At 48.5% G+C, this 21,636-nt stretch overlaps 1 protein-coding gene across 1 annotated transcript; it reads left to right on the top strand.

Annotated features, from left to right (window-relative positions):
• Positions 1–1,409: 1,409 nt before the first annotated feature.
• LOC146817931 (uncharacterized) lies at positions 1,410–6,279 on the top strand. The gene is made up of 3 exons (XM_085609713.1): positions 1,410–1,836; positions 2,127–2,331; positions 6,138–6,279. Exons 1-3 carry the CDS (start codon positions 1,410–1,412, stop codon positions 6,277–6,279), a joined length of 774 nt encoding a protein of 257 aa, XP_085465839.1.
• The last annotated feature ends 15,357 nt before the right edge of the window (positions 6,280–21,636 follow it).

Here is a 21,636-nt window from a genome sequence, read left to right as displayed (position 1 = left end):
GGGATGGAACTAGATCTGGGGACAGGAAGATCCAATCAAGTGAGTGCACCTCATGGAATGTCGTCGTTCAAGCCCATCAAGTGTGTAGATAATCTGAGGACCCATCTCTGTTCAAGCCTGAACAGTGCATGTTTAGAAATCTGTGGATGAGCCTCTAGAACTACCCAGCTCATAGAGTCGGCGGGATGTCGCGCTTCCTTGAAATGTGTGTATAGTCTGGTAGTAACACTCTGACAGCGTATGTTACTTCTGTGTTCCGTTATCCTGGTCTTTACCGTGCGCATGGTCATACCTACATATTGTAGGTCACATGGACATGTAATCATGTAGATACAGTTTTTTGTGTTACAGTTAGTGTGTTTGGTCAAAACCCAGTGGAAATCATTCTTGAAAGTGATGCCCTTAGTAGTAGTGGTCAAACTACATGCCACACATGAGCCACAAGGGAAGTGACCAGTTACTGTGGGAAGGTCCCACATAGTGTGTTGTTTGTTAGTTGTTTTTAGCCTAGGTCTTGTATGGACCAGGAGGTCCTTGAGATTTTGTGTTCTTTTGTAAGCAAACCTATGTTTCGGTATATTCAGACTGCCTGTGTCTAGAATGTTCCAGTTTCTCAAGATGATCTTCTTAATTCTTGTAGAGTCTGGTGTAAAAGAGGTAACACAGGTGAGTATGTCAGTGTTGGGTTTAGTTCGTGTTTCAAGAAGTGATTCCTGTGGGTTATTCCTAGCTCTTTTCATGGAGTTATGAACTTGTCTCTCGGGATACCCCCTGGCCTTCAAATTAGATGATTGAACTCTTGCCTCTGTACTGTAATCAGACACCCTTGTGCAGTTGCGTCTGATACGTAAAAATTGGCCAAAGGGTAGATTATTAAGTCAAAAAGGAGGGGAAGTAATGGTATGGGCTTTTATAATAAAGTCCAGCATACATGCCCAGAAGACTATATTAGAACACTGAGGGCCTCATGTAGGTAAATAAATTTTACCGGTTCTTAAATACCGAGCCGTACCGAATCGGTAAATTAGAATCTGTAAGTTATATGTAGGTAAAAATTCGGTAACAGTTACCGATTCGGTAACATTCGGTAATCACGAATCGGAATTCACCGAATCGGTAAATACCGAGGTGGTATTTACCGATTCGGAAAATACCGAGGTGGTATTTACCGATTCGGAAAATACCGAGGTGGTATTTACCGAATCGGAAAATACCGAATCGGTATGTACGGATTCGGTAAATAAAATCACATGACTTGACGAAACAGCTAATCCTGTGCAACGACAGCCCACCCAACCAGGAAGTGGCCACACCCAGGCAGGTGTACATAATTAGCCGACCCTGGAGAGGCTTTGAGTGCAGAGGAGAGGCAGGGAGCCGTTGCCTGTGCGAGCGGGAAAACGAACAGCATGTCCAGCCAGAGAACACAGAGAGACGGAGGGGAAAGGAGGAGGAAGCTGAAATTTAGCCCCAAGGAACTCCAGGTGCTGGTGGAGGAGGTGGTGAAGCAGCACCAGAAGCTGTTTGGAAGGCAGTCCCTGCAAGTGCCTGAGGCTGAAAAGCGCAACATATGGCTGGCCATCCAGGCGCAGGTCAATGCTGTGGGAGTGACCCACAGGGACATTGAGGTCCTCAAAAAGCGCTGGTATGACCTGAGGATTGTAACCAAGAGGAAGATGGGCGACATCCAGAAGGAGGCCAGCCAGACCGGAGGTGGAACCAACAGGGCACCTGCCCTCACCGAACTGGAGGAGCTGGTGGCGGCCACAATCGAGCAAGAGAGCGTCGTGGGCCTCGGGGACGCCGACAGCTCTGCCAGAGCCGCAACACACCAAGGTAAGACGAAAGCACAGCAATGTAGCCCCCCCACCCCTATCCCACATCCCCCATTGTGAAACGAGAATCACACTGCAGTCCACACGTGTCAGTGCAGACAGGCAATGCATTCCGGGAGATGTAGTCAGGGTAACACTAACCATGACGTAAATGTTACAGGGCAACAAGGCATGTCACGCACTCGAGGCACAAGGAGACAGAGGACATTTTGGAATGTGAAATGATTTATTGTGACGCTTGCAATGCAGCCCTTCGGGGACACTGAGCCAATGTTGTATTTCTGTCCACAGATGTGACATCATGCAGGACAGGGCATGCTGCAGGAGAGACGGCACACCGGCCACAAATATCACCTCTAGCCAGCACAAGTTCAGACCAGGGAGCAGGCCCACTGGCAGCCGCACCACCAACACAGCCAGCCTCGCCGCACCCAGAGCCAGCATCACCTCACCGAGAGCCAGCATCACCTCAACCAGAGCCAGCATCGCCACTCATGTTCGAATCACCGGCCACATCTCCGCTTGCAGGTGTGAGAATGAGGAGGCGTCCAGCAGCCAGGCTACGAGCCTTAGACACCTCGTCAGACGACAGCATGGGCCCAGAAGACCGCACCAGGCCCCAGGAAGGGAGCCATGCCACTGTGCCCCACACCTCACAGGCAGCACAGACGGGAGCAAGAGGGCGCCGCAGGTCGCATGTCCAGAGTCCACCAGCACCCATTGACGGCCATGGTGTCTTCTTGGGTCTCGAGGGCCAAATGTTGAAGCAACAGCGCCTGCAATCAAAGGCAGTCATGTCAGTCCAGAGGCACATGCGGGTGATGAAGACAACATTAGTCAACATGGACAATAACATTAGCGGCATGGCTGCGGGCATTCGGGACATGTCCCAGTCAATCCAGCAGTTGTGCAGCAAATTAGATGCTGACATCGAAGCACGGCGCCGGGAACGCCAGAGAAGGGACACTACCAGCAGGGCACTCAACCGTCTGGCAACTGCGACTTCTCTACTGTGCCGGCGCTCTGTGACGATGCAGGAGGGCCTAACACAGTGCTGCAGCGACCTGTCTCGGGGGATGGTGCAGGTGACAAGTGCACTAGGGGTGCTATTGACTAGTCAGGCGTCGACAACTGCTGCAGGGGATGCTGCGGAGAGCATCGACACCAGCAGCAGGAGCAGCATCACACCCCCCGTCCCAGAAGCACGCAGGAGCAGTAGGCGGCTTGGGGTTGGCTCTAGTGAGGATGCACAGGCCATGCAATCCACCACTGCAGCGCGTATGCGCAAACATTGATGTAGCCCTGCTTAGCCACTTCCCATTGGGTGACGTAACCCTGGACTTACTCCTTGTATAGATGGGATATTGCCAGATTGGCTTCTTCATGTGTTCATGGCGTGGTGCCACATTAAAACTACGTCATGACTTCTCACAACTCGCTGTGTCCCCTCACTTACTCAGAAATAGTTGCATGTGATCTCTGCCCGTCTCTCTCTCCCATCGATTGCAGTTGGCACTCTAGCTGCGTTGCCCTCTGGCTGGCCGGACTCATCCTCGTTGTCCTCAAAATATGTTAGTTCCACATCTGTACCTTTTTTCGTGGCAAGGTTGTGCAGCATTGCACAAGTGGCAATAATCTTGCAGCAGGTGATGGGTTTGTACTGGCGTGCGCCTCCGCTCTTGTGCAGGCAGCGGAACCTGCTCTTCAGTAGTCCAAACGTGCGCTCCACCACATTGCGTGTTGTTTTGTGTGCCACGTTGTATCGTCTCTCACTCTGGGTTGCTGGGTGTAGGTAGGGAGTGAGGATGAATGACCGGCATGCATATGCACTGTCGCCTAGATGAGTGAAAGGGAACCATCAGTAACATGCCTCTATACACTATGATTTGCAGGTTTCAAGGGGCGTCACTGTTACTTACCTAGCAGGTATCCCTCTCCGAATTCTCCGGCACTCAGTCGTGTGTAGATCCCACTATTCTGGAAGATGTAAGAGTCGTGGGTGCTCCCAGGAAACTTTGCAACAATATCTGTGATGATGTTCCCTGCATCACAGATCACCTGCACATTGATGGAGTGGGTGGACTTCCTGTTCCTGTAGATGTGCTCTGTGTCAGCTGGTGGACAGATTGGGATGTGTGTACCATCAATACAGCCGATGACATGGGGGAACTGTGCCATGTGATAAAAGTCTGTTTTTGTTTTCTGCAGTGCAGCCTGTGTGTTTGGGAAGCTTATGTAGTGGTGCATTCTCTGCATCATGGCATCCAGGAACTTCATGAAGAAACGTGACAGGCAACTCTGGGATACCCCACCCACCGCAGCTGTCACCACCTGATAACTGCCGGATGCCAGCAGATGTAGGCTGCAGAGCACCTGCACATGTGGGGGTATGGCGTGCGCCCTTCTTATTGGCTGGTCCAGGAGTGGGTGAAGGTCCCTGATTAAGTCCATGATGGTTTCGGGGTGTAGCCTGTACCTCTCATGTATCTCTGCATCAGTCAGCTGGAATAGTGTGATGCGCTGTCTGTAGATGCGTTCCTCCCGTCGCCAAACCCTCAGTCCTGCTGCCTGTAGACGTAGGCGCCTTGCAATGACGTACATAGCGGCCATGTTGTCCACGCTGTTGCATTTTGGGATTGCTTATCTGCACTGTTGATGGTTACCACCTGCTTTCAATCCGTGTTAATTACCGACTCTTATTTACCGATTTTCTTGGATTTCTTAATTACCGAGTGCTCCTACATGTCATTTTAATTTTTACCACTTCATATTTACCACTTCATATTTACCGATTCGTTAATTGTGTATTCGGTAACTCTGATTCGGTATTTTGGAATTCGGTAAATATGAATCGGTATTTACCGCCTCATATTTACCGAAAAGTGGTTTTTGGACTCCTACATCTCACTTGTCTGAATACCGGTCGGTAACGGCATATTTACCGAAAATCGGCCGTTACCGACCGGTATTTGGCTACCTACATGAGGCCCTGAGTATGAAGTTCCTATCAGAAAACAAAAATTGACATGTCCTAACTGTATGGTTGAACCCAATGAAACATAGGAGAGTGATCTCCTTATTGGAAAAAGACCCTCACACACCTGACAAGTAGGTGTCTTGCTTCATCATCGGGTCTGCTCCTACTCGGGCCGGTGCTGCAATGCCCGATCAGGCACCCGTTATGGGGCCTACTTCACGGAGATCTTTATTCCAGAGCCGACAGGTGAAGTGCGAGTAAGGGTCCTAGTGTAGGTGAAAGTGAAGTGTTTAAGTGATGTTAAAATAGAGAAAAATAGTCCAATCAAAAATATTTTAATGAGTTTGGCTACTTCCCTAATTAAAATAAATACGTCGCGTATCATCACCTAATGTTGTGCTTTGATACGCTTAAAAAGAGGTCAACATGTTTCTTGCCTAGTTATCAAATTTGATGGCAATTCCTCAGGACCTTGTGTTGTACTACCTACACATTTTTTGGTGGTGGTCACCCAACACAACCAGTGAGAAGCGGCCAACTTTACAGCACCCTAAAAAATATGGGGGTACCTTGGTGTCAACAAAGATTAAAGTCAAGAGAAGAATTCCCCTATTTGGCACGTCATCAGGTGAACTCAAAGATTCTTACTCACAACAAAACATTCACTCACCAGAACAAGCACCCTTGTCTTAACCACATGTGGACTCGTAATTAAAAATTTCTATATTTTATTAGAAACAATGGCATGATAAAACATTTCTTTATAGCAATCACAAGACAGTAAAATCTGCGCCCAATGTTATAATTGTTGGACAGTTAACAAATAAAGAATTTACAATAAAAAACATACAGTAAAAATATATTAAACCAATTTTATCCTAAGGATCATTTGTAAACACTGGGAGAACACAAGTAAGAAAGATGTTTTCTAATCAAAAAACAAAGGAAGACAAATGATCTAGATCAACTATTCTCATTGCACTAGATACTTAGTGTTTGCATTTTCCGGAGAACAGATGTCATTCCGATCTATAGTCTCCTTTTTTTTAAAGTTGCGTCGACGCGTTTCGGTGGAAAACAGAAAATAGAAGACCACCTTCTTCAGGACAGTTAATTATGGTCTCCCACAATATAGAGAATCTAGACAAATCATAAAAATTGACATTAAAAACCAAAAAAGACATACATTTAATATACCCATCTATAATATACAATTTGTACAATTGTGATTTACATCTATACACGCCATACATGGGCGTCAACAATTTTATAAAAACCTTATATGGGTGTCCACAATTTAATAAAAATCCCTATACCAATTGCAGAACTCTAACAGGGGCAGCAGAGTCCATTATAGGAAAGAGAGGTGTAGTTCTCCTGGTGATTCATCAACCACAACCACACATGTACAGCCAATCTTTAACAAAGCTATTCACAACACATCATCCATGCGCTCTTCTTATTTGAATAGAACAGCTAGGTTTCTATTAAGTGAGGGATATTACCTTCTATTCTAGCCAGTACATCCAAGCGGTAGGTACTTGTGGATTCCTTCCCTTACTTCTCTTTAACGGGAGTGCGATAAGTTCATAGGGTACATAAGGGAACACACCTCTTAATCTGAAAAAATAGAATCGGATATAATTATAGCCTCACCTTTAAGCCTACTAAAGGAGGATGAAATGCCCTCATATCTGTCTTGTTATATATACCTGCCATCCTATGTATCCGTTTTAAAGTGCGCTCATAGTATGAGGAAGGTGGGACCGGTTTAAACTGTAAGAGAAGTCCAAACATAAATATCATATGGACCAACTCCCAGCCCCAAAGAACAACATCGTATATAAGTTCCACTTACTAAAAATAGGGAACAATCCCGTCTAAAAAACGTCTCAAGGGTAAGGAAATACTCTATTCTTTTAAGAGCATATCCGTCCTAAATATCCATACTTCATTAGCTGATGTATTTGGTTGGATCTCGATTCACAAGTATTCTCGAGATTCCAAAGATTTCTGTAAAGGGTAGAGAATAAGACAAGGGGATTGTATGGGTTAAATCTCTTGTTGTTACAATCCTATGTCCATAATTCTCGATAAACTCAGCTATAGTATGCACATTTATTGACTATTTCTATCCTATTATGACTACTTCTATCCTGTTAGTGGCATGTGTAAATTAATTGTATTTAGTCCCAAAAATTACTGTTAAAACAAACACTGGCTGCTGTGCCACAAACAGTTGGGTACTTTTTACCATTTTTTGGCAAACTCAAAAAACCCTGAAACTGCATCTTAAATAGCTGCTAGTCAGCGGATTCCCAGAGGTAACACGAGAAAGCTAACTTCGCCCTAATCAAACTACACTCACCCCGTTGCAGAACGTGGAAATCTTGAAGCCTTGACCTGGTCCCCAATGAAGCGCGTCTCTAAATGAACAACAGAGAGAGCTTTCTTATAACCCCTGCTCCTCGGGGCAGGGCATTCAATCAGCCTCAGCTGTGAAACATCTGAAAAATGACCGCGAGAATAGACCTAAAAACGCGGCCATCTTTGACTACCAAAAGATAGCCACTGGTATATAAAAGAGTATAGACGGGGTGAGCTAACAGAAAATAAAACCCACCTACCGTCCTCTTTCTAAAGTACCAAATAGAGAGAACCGTTGGCATTATATTCAAACGCCGATACGATGCAACCTCGTGAAAAATCAAAACGAGGTCGATATTAGCCTGCAGAGAGCTATATAAACTGAGGTTTTCCAATGGCATACAAGGCGGCCATCTTAGAGTGAGCAAAAAAGGTACATAGTCCAATCGTACCTATGTCAACACCCTCACTTTAAATAAGGGATTTTCACAGGTTGCGACAAGGTTATGTTCAAAACTAATTCCCAAACGGAGTAAAAAACGAATCAAAAAACCTTCTACTTGAAGAAAGGCAAGCAATTTTTATATCGTTATTGCTAACCATTACTATCCTTCACACTTCATGCTGTGCGCACGAGTAAGGGCAAAAAAAGATTAAAGACCCGTTGTTTGCAAACGCAAACTCACTTCAACCGCATAAATAATGCCTAAAAACCCAAATTAGTGCAACAATATATTCGAAAAGCCAGAATTCAGGATATACCGAAATCAATTAAGGGTATTACAGGTATGTATCAGAGAACAGTACGAGGCGAGTTCCTTTTTACAGAAAAATCTTGGAAAAAACTTTGAAAAAGAACTTCTTAGAGCAACATATATAGAACAGATTCTAGGCGCAATGACAGACCTTAATATTCGGAAGAACTCGTGAGGGAAGGAACCGTTATCTGATCAAACGATCCCATTCCTCCCTCGAGTTCAGACCATTTCTCACTGTATTCAAAAGTGAGATATACCATTGCTCTCTGATTTTTCTTTTTTGTTCCATATTGCCTCCGCGAGGCCCCATCCATATCTTCTCAAGGATAAACCATTTTAAGTCTGATTCATTGTGGCCCATTTCAATGAAATGGGTGACTAGGGGAGCATTAACTTTCTTAGTTCTAATGGCGGAGCGGTGTTCTTGAAGTCTGGTTCTAAGCTCCCTGCCTGTCTCCCCTACGTAACCTCTCTCACATGGACATTTAAGGAAATATACGATGTTTTTACTCCTACAGTTATTAAGGGATCTAGAGGATACCTTGTGTCCATTGTATTCCAAACTATCTGACTCAATACATAGTGAACAGACATTACATGTGCCACACTTTACGTTTCCCATGGCAATGGCTCTGTCCAACGTGCTTTGTACTTTGCCCCTATTCTCTCTATACGTATGGACCAGTTCGTTTATCAAATTCCTATTTCTTTTGAAAGCAAAAATGGGTCTTTCCAACTTGAGTTCTTCCTCATTATTAATGATATGCCAGTTGCTATTGATGACATTCTTGATACGGTTACTGATATGGGAGAAATTACTTACAAAGACCACTTTGTCAGATTCCTTCTTCTCTTTGACAGTATTGCTAAACATAGCTTCTCTGTCATAAAATCTGGCACGTTTGAAGGAGTGTGAAATTAGTTTTTTCGGGTACCCTCTTTCCTTGAATTTCTGTTTCATGGTCTCCGCATGTCTATAGAAATCCTTGATATCAGAACAGTTCCTCCGCAAGCGGAGAAACTGACTGAAGGGTATATTGTCACGCTGTGATTTGGGGTGGAAACTAGAATAATGCAACAGAGTATTTTTGGCCATCGGTTTTGTGAAGAGTTCCACCGCCAAACTCCCATCTACCTCTTTGATAGAGATATCTAGGAAATCGACCCTCGATTTACTTGACTGTGATGTGAACTTTAAGTTGGGGTCGCCCAAGTTAATCCAAAGTAGAAATTCATCAAGAAGGTCCATGGTACCATCCCAGATGAAAAAGATGTCATCTATGTAGCGGTACCAACCCACTACATTTTCAAAAAATGGAGCGAGTTCGTTGAAGATATGTTTATTCTCAAATTCGCCGACATAGAGACAGGCCAGGCTCGGCGCACAGGTCGCCCCCATGCTCGTACCTTTCTTTTGCTTAAAGAGCTCATCTTTGAACAGAAAAATATTGTTCATGAGTACCATCCTGGCACAGTCTACAATAAAACCTTTTTCTACACCTTCAAGTTCAATGCCAGAAATGGCTCTACGGACCACCTCTACAGTTTCGTTTTGAGGTATGTTCGTATAGAGAGACTCAATGTCCAGAGTCACTAAACATTGAGTCTCCCCACAGAATGACCGGCCCTCAAGCAGAGATATCATATGGGAGGAATCTCTCACATATGATTTAAGGTCCATTACTATGGGTCTAAGGAAGTGGTCTACATATTTACTGAGGGGCTCAGTTAATGAGTCGATGCTACTGACGATGGGCCTCATGGGTGGGTTCTCTCGATTTTTGTGAATCTTGGGGAGACCATACAGTGCTGGAATCCTAGGTTCTTCGTTATTCAGGAATTTGAATTCCTCTTCACAAATCCATAGGTTATCCTTTGCTACAATCAAAAGTTTATGACAATCACTTATAAGCTTAGTGAGTTGATTTCTAGAGATTGGTTCATAATGTTCTTTCACAGCAAGCATCTCTAACATCCTTCGTTCATAGTCAGAGGTATTGAACACCACTACTCCACCACCTTTATCCGCAGGTTTTATGGTTAGACTCAGGTCATCTTTCAAAGATTTAAGGGATTGCTTTTCTTCTCTGGTCATATTGTAGTCAGATTGTCTAGGGTTTTGGGAGAGAATGGATTGTATCCCACTCTCTACCGCTTTTTCAAATATCTCATGATTTTTACTCACCATGGCTAAGGTGGGGGTAAAGGAGGATCTAGGTTTAAGACCAGAGACATTATTGTTGACCCTTAATGGGCGATCCTCAAAGAATCTCTTAAGCCTAATTTTTCTAAAAAAGGCTCGTAAGTCTTTCTCCAATTGATACCTATTAATCCCTGTAGATGGAACAAAACTAAACCCTTTACTGAGTACCTTAATCTCTGTTTCAGTGAGGTTTCTGTTAGATACATTTACTACTGGTGTTCCGTCTGACGCCAATAGCGTTGGTTTCTCGTTCTCAGATATTCTTGTTGTGGAGGTGGAGGGCCCCGAAATTGTTGTCCTCTCCCTTGATTCGAATTGAACCTCTGTCCCCGCCTGGGTCTTTGATCTAAAAAAGGCTGGGGACCTGTTTCAACAAAATTATTCCTATTGCTGTTATCTTCTTTATGACCAATCTCATCATCACTGCTCGTCCCTGATGTATCTGAAAAGGTAACCTGTTTTCTACCTCCTCTTCTGTAAATGGGTCTATTATATGGTCTTTCCCACCCTTGCTCTTGTTTTTGTTGGTAGTATTTCTCATTAAGGAATGGGTAGACTCCTTCAGCACTGAATCTTTCAATATCTTTTTTGAGTTTGTTGGTCTTTTTATTTATAAGATAATCTCTGTATCCTTCGATATCTCTGTTGATCTCCTCTAGTTTACGTTTAGCATCTTCCATTCCTGTGCTATTTCTCAACTCTAGCTCTAATTTTTCTATCGATTCTTTTTCAATAATAATCAACTCCTGAGCTGTCTCAATGATAAGGAGCATCCAATCCCTACTACATCTATTTGAGATCTGTGTCCATACTTCCAGAAATCTTTTATTCTCTATAAATAGACCTGGTTCATTCCTAACCTGTAGGCCAATGGGGATTGTGCCCGACTTCACATATTCTATTAGGAAATCAGCATGTGCTTCTGTGCGGATCAACTTCTTTTTAAGATTAACAAGTATTAACCTGAAATGAATAAAAACAGTTAGAACAGTCAAAATCAATATGGTACAGCATCATTTCACTGGAAGTCAATACTGCCGGTTCAATGGTTCGTGGTAGTGCATTAAATACATGCATTTGGGCCAAAGGGCAGTGACATGCTTGATGCAATAAAACAATAATCAATCAATTTGAGAACACTTGGGTGATGGAAAACAAGGAAATGATGTGAAATAAAATCTCAGGGAATCATAACACTTGAGAAATATGAATTGCATGAGAGGTCTTGTGTTACGAAAACCGGTAAAAATATCATAAGAAAGTGGCTCACCCTCGTTCAGTCCGTGCCGGGCCATAATGGTACCGGTCGCCGCCAACACTGAGATCTAGTGTCCTGATATATAGTAGAAGCAAGTTAATGTTACACAGGATGTCACATATAATCCGCAGAGATAGTGTTCCCAGGAATGAGTACAGGGAGTGCCTAATGTAGGAACCTCTTAGTAATCAGTGGTCTAAGAAGTGTCACTGAACAGGAGGTCTAAAAACTATACAGGTAACGGAGGAACGGTAACGTGTCTCCACCCACTAAAAGGAAAGCTGAAAGCATAGTAGGAAGCAAATCCTGGCCGAATGAGCAGATACCCTTAGTAAAGTATATTGCCCAAAACAACAATGGCTTATAATTAGGCAGTCAAGATATTGTGGAGTCACAATCGCTTATAGTTGTAAGGATTAGTGCCCCGAATAGGCAAGCGAGTTTCGCGTGTCACAGTGTATAATCGTACTGTTATGCTTTGGAAAAGAAACAATGCTACTGAGATAAAGTGTCAAGAGGGGGCGGAGCTTGCCGGCGTTGATGGCGGACGTGTGAGCGCATCGCTCTCCGTCTCGGCCCTCAAATAATCCGCACATCTATCCTGTGCTGCTGAGCTGCCCAGCGCTACTGACGGGGGAGCCCCCCCGGAAGCTGGCGGTGCGAACTGCGGCCCTCTGTAGCCACCGGTGGAGCCGAACGGAGCGCTCGAAAGCAGCGGAGGGGTGCGCGCCGGACTGGGCCGTCATCCTCGGGCTGTAGTGAGAGGCAGCCCGTAGAGCGTGCACAGACGTGCGGCAGGGCCGGGAGACGCTGACCCGGTCTCCCGGCGAAGCAGGCGGACGGGCGGCGGCCTAAATCGGCGGAGGTGAAGACGGCTCCGGGGGGCGCTGAGGGTCCGGGCGCCCCCTTCTGAGCAGAGGTGTGCCTGTGGTGCCCTGACCCTGGCCTCACGGCGATCGACGACTGCGGCGGCACCTACACCGGTCTGGAGGCCCCAGAGAGGCGGGGAACATCGAGCGGCGGACCTCCCTGCTGTGGGCCCTGTGACTGGACGACGGGCTCCCGCGGGTGCGGCGGAGCTGCTGGGACCGAGGGAGCGAAGCGGAACCCCAGCCATACAGGCGATGCCCATCGGAGTGCCCCCCCAGTGCCAGAAGCGATCCGGAGGGGGTGCCCGGGCACCTTGAGCCGGGCCGTCGCCGGGGTGAGTGCGGATTGCTTTGTGGCCCCCGGGAGCGCGACGACCTACTTGGACCAGCGGCGCTGGGGAGACCCGTCAGTGGAGAGAGGTGGCCCCGGGCGTTGATCTGAGTGGCGCGAAGCGGGACCACGATCCTGCGTTGGGGCCTTGAGGTGCCACGACCCCGGTCACAGGAGGGAATTCAGCAGCCGGCCCTGAAGGGGGTTCGGTAGCCCTGCCCTGGTGCCCCATTACTCCCCCGATACCCCGGGGGTCCCGGAACTGGCCACGACATCCTGACCGGGGAATACAGGCCTGGCGGTGCGGCGGCAGAGAGTCACCGACATGGGGAAAGGTGATAAAACGCAGCCCAAACTCTCGTTTGACCCGCGCAAGCCAAAGGGAGTGGCCAGCCAGGGGCAGGAGGCACCCGTCGGCGGGGCGGGCGCTGAGACCTCGGCAGGCGCGGACATCAGGGAGATGCTGGTCGCGATGGAGAAGGGCCTGCAGGGCAGTTTGACCGCAATTGACGCCAAACTAGATGCGCTCACATATCGCATGGACCGCATGTCGGAACGTGTTGACAAAAATGCGGAGAGACTGGACATGGCTGAGAGGAGAGTCACACAGGTAGAAGAAGCCCAAACAGAGTGGGACGCGGACCGCAAACAATTCAGCAAGCTCCTGCAGGTCATTCAGGATAAGTCTGAGGACTTGGAGGCCCGTTCACGACGATCGAACATTCGCATCACGGGGGTGGCGGAATCGACCCCGACCGGGAGGATGGAACTCTTTGTCGAAAAACTTTTGCGCACCCTGCTAGGTGAGGACGTGTTCTCCCCCATGTTTGTGGTCGAACGAGCTCACAGATCGCTGGGTCCGCGCCCCAGGCCGGGAGCGCCGGCGAGGCCAATCATCGCGAAGCTCCTGAATTACAGAGACAGGGATGTGGCGCTTCGGGTGGCCAGAGAAAAAGGCAAGCTGCAATATGAGGGCATGGACATTTCGATCTACCCAGACATCACGGCGAAAGTCCAGGAGGAGAGACGTCAGTTTGCACCATATAAACAACAGCTTCGGGACCTCGGCCTGGACTACGCCATGCTCTACCCGGCAAAGCTCAGGATCAACAGGCAAGGACACTCGCACTTCTTTACTGACCCGAGGGAACTCCAGAAATCCCTGAAGGTATGGTCTCGGGATTTGGCAGAATAGCCCCAGGGGTCCAGGGGACACTTCGGAGACGACCTCGGGCCTGGATGGGCAGGACTAGATACGGGTGGGAGGCCGGGCATGGCATGCAAACAGTCTGTTAGGCCTCACTTGCTGTTCGAGGGATACGTATCGCCCTGGCTGGGGCTGGGGCACTTGGGAACTGCACAGACAGTTGCTACTGAGAAACCGGCACTTAGGTACTACGGGGTGCCCCTCCTGATGAGACATTCTTTGGAACCATAACACGTGGTGTACTCTTAAGTCCCTCTGGATCTGTTCCCATGGGAGACTGGACATTGGGTTGGGCATGCTGCTGGCTAACTCGCACGCTATGCGAGAAGGAGCGGGAGCCCCAATGTGCCGCTGGCGCTGGCCCGTCAGAAGGTGATGTAGACCACAGGAGAGGGCTGTGGGGAGTCCACTGACATTCCTGTAGGAGATGGGAAAGTAGCTCGTCAAGCAGCAAGGCTACTCGAGGGCGGAGCGGCGGAGGTGCGCTATCCTCTGGCTCGTTGCCAGGTTGAGATTGTTGAAGTGCCTGGTAACCTCGGCCCTAGCGCAGTTGACTGGTAGGGTCCTTGCGGGGTCTGGTTTGGGGGGATGTTTGTGGGGAGTGTTTGTTCTATTTGGGGGGTGGGAGGGTGAATGGGGGAACTGTCTGGCCAGGTTGGGGGAGGTCGGCTGTGGGCGGGGGGGTGGGTTGGGGTTTGGGGTGGGGGGTTCGCACGCACTGTGGAGTGGTAGGTCGTTTGTTGCCTTGCTCTGTGTCTGGATTGAGTGGTCTGATAATTGTCGGTGGGTGGCACTCTGCTTTGGGTCAGTTGAGACGCAACCGCTGTAACGCAGAGTATCTGTGACGGGAGAACCTAGTGAACTGACTGGTGATAATGATAAAGCGTCCCTGAGGGCACTGACATGGAACGTGAGGGGGTTGAATGATTTCCGTAAATTGAGGAAAGTGCTGAATTACCTGCGTAGGCATCATATAGATCTGGCGCTTCTACAGGAGACGTACCTCCCCCTCACGAGCCATATGCTTAATGCGAGGGGCTTGGCAGGTAACAGCGTTGCGGCAGGCTTCACCTCGCATTCCAGGGTTGTGGTCACCTGGGTGAATCCTCGATCCAATTTGGTGCTGACGGTACTAGAAGCAGACCCGGACGGGCGTTACTTGATTGCCCGGTGCGCAGGGAAGGGTCATGATTTAGTGGTAGTCAACGTGTACGGGCCCAATTACGATAACCCTGAGTTCTATGCGGCTCTGGCCGCCTGTTGCCGCCGCTATACGCATGCCCGCATGGTGTGGGGGGGTGACTTTAACTTCACATTTGACCCAGCTTTGGATCGCTCCTCTGGGCCGGTGCGACGCCCGGCGGCTGCTGCCTTACACATGCAGGCGGAGCTCACCAGACTCACTTTGGCGGACGCCTGGAGACAGGGACACCCGGGGAAGGGGGGATACACGCACTACACTGCGTACCACGACGTCCACACTAGAATTGACTATTGGCTGACGTCAGAGTCGCTACTTGCGATGGTCAAGGGCTGTGCGGTCCTCCCACGTACGCTTTCGGATCACTCCCAGCTACTCCTAATACTAGATACCTCGGTTAAACGTATCCCACCATTTACATGGAGGCTTCCGCCATACTCGCTACTAGACGAGGTGTTCCGGGGCGGACTGGCGGCGGATATAGAGTCCTTCTTCGACAACAACTTGGGCTCTGTCCAGAGTTTCCACACGGTCTGGGACTCGTTCAAAGCCTACATCAGAGGCATGGCCATGGCCAAGCATTCTGGTGTACTAAAATCTATACGGGGGAGACTTAAGGATATAGAGTCTCAGCTGGTACAGCTGGAAGAGAGACATCAGTCATCTGCGGACCCCGCGGTGGAGGCTCAGATTCAAGCGTTAGTCTCGGAATATCACAGGGAAGCGGACAGGGAGGTGCAACATATGGGCAAGTATGCTACGGCCCGGGTGTACGGGGAGAGCGAGCGCCCAGGCTCCCTGCTTGCGAGGATACTGCGTAATAGCAGGAAGCCCCTGGTCATCGACGAGTTGGTTACGGGGGCTGGCACAGTGGTCACTGGGGAGGAGGCGATCAGCGCCGAGTTCAGGGACTACTACGCGGGGCTTTATACAGCCAAGTCCGCCCAGATGGAGGAGGAAATAGAGGATTACCTCAGTTATATCAAAATGCCCTTTTTATCCGACTCTCAGAGGGAGTTCCTGTCGCTCCCCATACAGCAGGGCGAGATTTTGGAGGCACTACAGGGAATGAGGTCTGGCAGCGCCCCTGGGGCTGATGGGCTGACGGTGGCATTTTATAAAGCATTCAAAGATAAGCTCCTCCCACATTTGATAACCTTATTCGATGGCATATGCCAGGATGGCTACATGCCGGACACTATGCGCGAAGCGCTCCTAGTTACCATTCTAAAACCAGGGAGGCCCCCTAACGTGTGTGGATCATACCGGCCACTCTCACTCATCAATGTAGATGCAAAGTTGTATGCTAAGGTGCTGGCCACGCGTTTGGCGCTGCTGGTGCCGGAACTCGTGGCGCCAGAGCAGGCGGGATTTATACCTGCCAGAAATCTTACATACAATATTCGCACGGTACTGGGGACCATGCAACACGTGCGTCCGGAAAACAAGGCCTTGGCCATTTTCCTGGATATGGAAAAAGCGTTCGACTCGGTTGAGTGGCCCTTTATGGTACGGGTGTTACGTAAGATTGGGTTGGGGGAGCCCTTTTTGCAGATGCTGGGAGCATTATACTACCAGCCCACAGCCAGGCTACGAATGGGCGACCGGGTCACAGAAGCCTTCAGGGTCAGCAGGGGAACCAGGCAAGGCTGCCCTCTCTCCCCTCTTCTTTACGCCCTGGTGGCGGAACCTTTGGCGTGCGCTATCAGGGAGTACCACCACTACGAGGGCATTAATTTTCCCACCTATCAAATTGGTATTTCCACATATGCAGATGATACGCTGCTTTATGTCCGGGACCCGGAGGAGAATCTCTCGTCCATACTACGGGAGGTGGTCAGGTTCGGAGCGCTGTCCGGCCTCAAGGTGAACTGGAGCAAGTCACTGGCATTCCCGTTGACGCCGGTAACGGCCCCATTCCCAATGGACTATCCACTGCAATGGACAACGGACTCGGTTAGGTACCTGGGGATACGGCTACATAAAGACCCTGAGGTGTTACTCAAATAAAATTATGGAGTGGCGTACGCCAAGTTGGTCGAGGATGTAGAGTCGTGGAACCGTCTGCCCTTATCCCTGCTGGGCAGAATAGCTATCATGAAAATGGTCATCTTACCGAGATTCTTGTTCCTCTTCACCAACATCCCCATTGTTTTGTCTAAGGCCTTTTTTAAGCAGCTGACCCAAACTCTAATTAAGTTGGCCTGGGGTGGCAGACAGCCTAGAGTACAATGGAGGGTGTTAACCCTTCCGTACGAAATGGGGGGGCTGGGGGCTCCAGATATGGAGAGATATTATAGGGTCGCGCAGGCGGCACACCTACACGCGTGGATACATGCCAGCGCGGATGTCCCCCATGTCACCCTGGAACGTCTGTTCGCTGATCCGCTCCCATTGCCTGCGGTCGTTTTCCAACCAGCGGACCGCTCGGTGGGGCGACTGGACTCCCTCAAAGCCACGACTCATGCATGGCAGGCGTTAATGAGGGCGCACGACTGTGCACTTCTGTACTCCCCTCTGCTACCGGTGGAATGGGTGCTTTGGCTCCCCCCGCTGAGGGAGAGGGGAGTGGTCCAGGCATTGGACGCACTGGGCATTACGCGGATGGAGGATTTATTCGCAGATGGGGTTGCCAAAATGTGGGACCAGCTTGGGCTGGCTCAATCTACCCACACCCCCCTGCAGCACTTTCACGAAGAGTCGTCCCAAGAATTTCTGGGGGTTATACAGGACGTATTTAACGGCTGAGGCCCCGGCACCGTCGGACGGGGGGAGTGCGCAGGGGGAGGAGCTTGATAGACGGGCGCCAGCGGAGTGCGCTCCGGCTACTGATCCGGACCTGGGGTGACTGTGTGGATGAGTGGCGCTGGCCTGCGAGTTGGTATGATCGTTTGCCTGAGGGGCATGTGAAAGGGCCTACAGTAGGCCCCATGGGGTCCTCGGGGCGGGGGCAACGTGAGAGTAAATGTGCGGTGTGGAGTGGTGTGCTGACTGATGGTGGTAGAGTGCCACGACTGGCTGAGCGGGACTGACGTGACAGTGGACACACACAGGCGGGGAAGGATGACCAGAGGAGACAGTGATCGTGCGCTGGGTGGGTGGGGGGGTGGGGGTCAGGGTTGTGATTGGACTTCATGAGAGTGTGCTTGGGTTCGCCAGTTCGGGCTGACAGTCCAGGATTCCCCGTGATACCCACAGACTACTATATGGGCTAGAAGTAGCGTAGATGCTATGCACAGTCAGGCTCAGTAGGATATACTTGTCATACGTTGGGTAATTGAGACGCCGCCGGTCCTCCGGGATGTCGGCTGAACGGCTGTGTTAGTGACAGTGAGGAGGCCCGTCCGTTTGGCGGAGCCTTGTTCTTGTTAAGCGAACTGCGGGCAGCTGCCCTGTTTATCTCCTTCTTACCAATAAAGGTTTTTGAAAACTTAAAAAAAAAAAAAAAAGAGATAAAGCGTCAAGGTTACTCACGGTTTTCAGGATGAATCAGAAAGTTAACCCTACCCCCGCGGATCGACCGGTCCAAGTAGTCTGGTGACCGAGAGGTTGCTGAGTGAGGTATAAATGGAGGAAGGACGCCGGGTACGTGTTCCCTGTGCTTCCGGGTAGAATGGTTTTGGCAACTAGAGCGCTGTGCAATAAGTCGCGCCATCTTGGAAAGGTCGGAAGGACCCAAGCCGAGTGAAGCAATAGAAAAAGGACCATTAGTGGATTTACGGTCCTGAAGGAGCGGGCGCTTTCCTAAACAGTAATTTGTATATAACAATGCCAGTGATAAAGGTGACCCCGCAGTCGCCTGTAAGTTGCATAACGCGAAGTCCCACATAATTTATGGATTTAGTGGCGTAAAAACGCTAATGGAATAAGGAATATACAAGCACGATCAAGAGAGGCCATTGGAGTCCTTGTTAACCAGGTATTTGTTAAAAGGAGATAAGAGCTAAAGGCATAAAGCTAATAACAAACCTCCTGTATAAAGTAACCGAGTCAATGCTGGTAAATTATATAAGGGAGATAATCACTCTGAGGACCACTCAGTTTTAAGAGGTTAACATACTCCAGGGAATATCCTCATTAAGTCCTGATCTATCAGATGACAATCTCAGGACCCAACGTTGTTCCAGGCGGAACAAGGCGTCCTTCGTCATGCCAGGGTGTGCTTCAAGAATGCACCATTCAAAGGAGTCAGGAGGATGTTGTCTTTCCTTAAAGTGGGTAGTCATTTTGGTATTGGTCTTAGCACATCTAAAGGTGCTTCTGTGTTCCATCATACGTAACTTCACTTGTCTTGTCATCATCCCTATATAGATCAGGTTACAAGGACATCTCATCAAATAGACACAATTGGCTGTGTTGCAGTTGGTATGTTTAGTCAAATGCCACACAAAACTGCTCATGAGACTTAGTTGTTTAGTAACCTTGGTTAGGGGACAGACAGAACAAGAACCGCAAGGAAAGTGTCCCTGGACTGGTGGCAAGTTCCAGAGGGTGTTCTGTGTTGTGTCACGACGTTGCTTAGGTCTAGTATGTATCAACATATCTTTTATGTTGTTTGTTCTTTTGAAAGCGAATCTGGGGTTAGAGAGGTTTAAAGTACCAGTATTAAGAATCCCCCAGTTCTTGCGAATGATGCTCCTCAAACGACTAGAATCTGGGGTGTAGGTGGTAACACAAGTGATGGTGGAGTCTGGTTCTCTCATCCTTTCCTCCAACAGACCCTCTCGGTTGTTGTTCCGCGCCCTTTTATAGGCATCATTAATCACCTGTTTGGGGTATTGACGTTGGAGCAGATCTTGTTTCAACGTGTTTGCTTCCTTTTTGTAGTCACCAAGGGTGCTGCAGTTCCTTCTGATACGGAGAAACTGGCCTACAGGAAGATTATGTTTCAATGCCCTGGGGTGATGACTGCTGAAAAGCAGCAGACTGTTTCTATCTGTTGGTTTTTGATAGAGGGTGGTGGAGATTATCCCAGCTTCCAACCTAATCAAAAGATCAAGGAAAGGAATTTCACTCCTGGAGATCGTATTGGTGAATCTCAAGTGGGGATTAAGGGTGTTAATCCACGTGCAAAACTCATTGCATTCTGTCATCTCTCCCTTCCAGAGGATGAGGATGTCATCGATAAACCGTTTCCACAATAAGATGTTAGAAAGGTACGGATTATCAACATCAAAAATCTTACGTGTCTCAAAAGCGGACATGTACAGACATGCCAGGCTGGGAGCGAAGGTACTCCCCATTGAAGTACCCTGGGTCTGATGAAAGAGTTGGGTACCAAACTGAAAATAATTCTCTGTGAGCGCAATAGTGGCACATTCCATAATGAATGAAACTGGGGTAGGTGAGTTCCACTCGGCATCGTTTAAGATGTCTTCGAGGACATCCAAAGTAGCTCTTTGGGGAATATTGGTGTAGAGGGCCTCAACATCCAATGTCACCAGAAGGTTCACCTCATTGGGATGTTGGACCCCCTCAAGGAGACGTAACACATCAGTCGTGTCTCTCACAAAGGAAGGTGTTTCCTTGACAAAAGGTTGTATGAAGTGAACCACAAATTTGGAGAGAGGCTCCAGTACAGAACCTATACCTGACACAATGGGGTGTCCAGGTACAGGTGTCATCCCTTTATGAATTTTGGGGAGACAATAGAAGTAGGGCACAACCGGTTCCTTGGTTGTTAAGAACTCGGCTTCTTTTTTCGAGATCCACCCTACCGATTCTGCAGAAAATGTCATCGCAGTGATGGCATTATGTAATCTCTGTGTGGGGTTCTCTCTTATTGGAGTGTAGTATCTTCTGTCACTCAATTGTCTCTCACATTCGATGTTGTAATCTACTGTGTTCATAATTACAGTAGCCCCACCTTTGTCAGCTTGTTTGATCGTAATAGCATCGTCGTTTGCCAGAGTTCTAATGGCCGTTATCTCTACAGTGGAGAGATTATGGAAACGTGCTGAGTTAGTAGTGGAGTTGAAATCTTTCAATACTGCTTGTTCAAAGGTGAGGACCTTGTTGGGGACCATAGCGCTGGTGGGAGTGAAAGTTGATGGTTTATGGAGGCCTGAATCAGTGGCAGCATATGCTGGTTAATCCTGAAAAAAGGCTTGAAGGCGGATCTTGCGAAAGAAGGTTTGTATCTCGCAACGATCCCTGAACGTGTCAGTTCTAGGAGTGGGAACAAAGCCTAATCCCTTCTGTAAGACCTGTTCCTCAATATGTGAAATGGTTCTAGAAGATAAGTTCACAATCAATTTCTTTTCCCCTTGGTTTGACTCCTGGTTTCCACCGATCCTGTCGGTTGGTCCTGCCACTGTACTCTTTTTTGGCCTCTTCTGCGCCCTCTTCCTCTGCCCCAACCTCTGTCTAAAAAATGAGGTGCAGGTCCGGTCTGGTAGAAGGGTGGTGGGCCTTGTGGATAGGGTGGGTATTGCCAAAAGGGATGTCCCGAATAGGGCGGGGCATTGTACGGAGGAAAATTGGGTGGTTGGTAGGTCCGTGTCTTCCTATTGTTCCAACTCCCAGTGTTGGAGTCATTACTGGATGAAGAACCCCTCCGTGAAGTGTTGGAACTATCATCTGAAGAGTATCCAGTAACTGAACTCGTATAGTCTGCCTTGAGGTAGGGAT

The sequence above is a fragment of the Triturus cristatus genome, chromosome 6 (assembly GCF_964204655.1).
Source record: "Triturus cristatus chromosome 6, aTriCri1.1, whole genome shotgun sequence".
NCBI classification, from domain to species: domain Eukaryota; kingdom Metazoa; phylum Chordata; class Amphibia; order Caudata; family Salamandridae; genus Triturus; species Triturus cristatus.
This window is presented reverse-complemented; position numbering and strand designations above follow the sequence as displayed.

Coding starts and splice junctions, on each gene's coding strand:
- LOC146817931 (XM_085609713.1), top strand. CDS start 1,410: ATGTCCAGCCAGAGAACACAGAGAGACGGAGGGGAAAGGAGGAGGAAG. Junction 1,837..2,126: donor CAGAGCCGCAACACACCAAG/GTAAGACGAAAG, acceptor TTCTGTCCACAG/ATGTGACATCATGCAGGACA. Junction 2,332..6,137: donor GAGCCAGCATCGCCACTCAT/GTTCGAATCACC, acceptor TACCAATTGCAG/AACTCTAACAGGGGCAGCAG.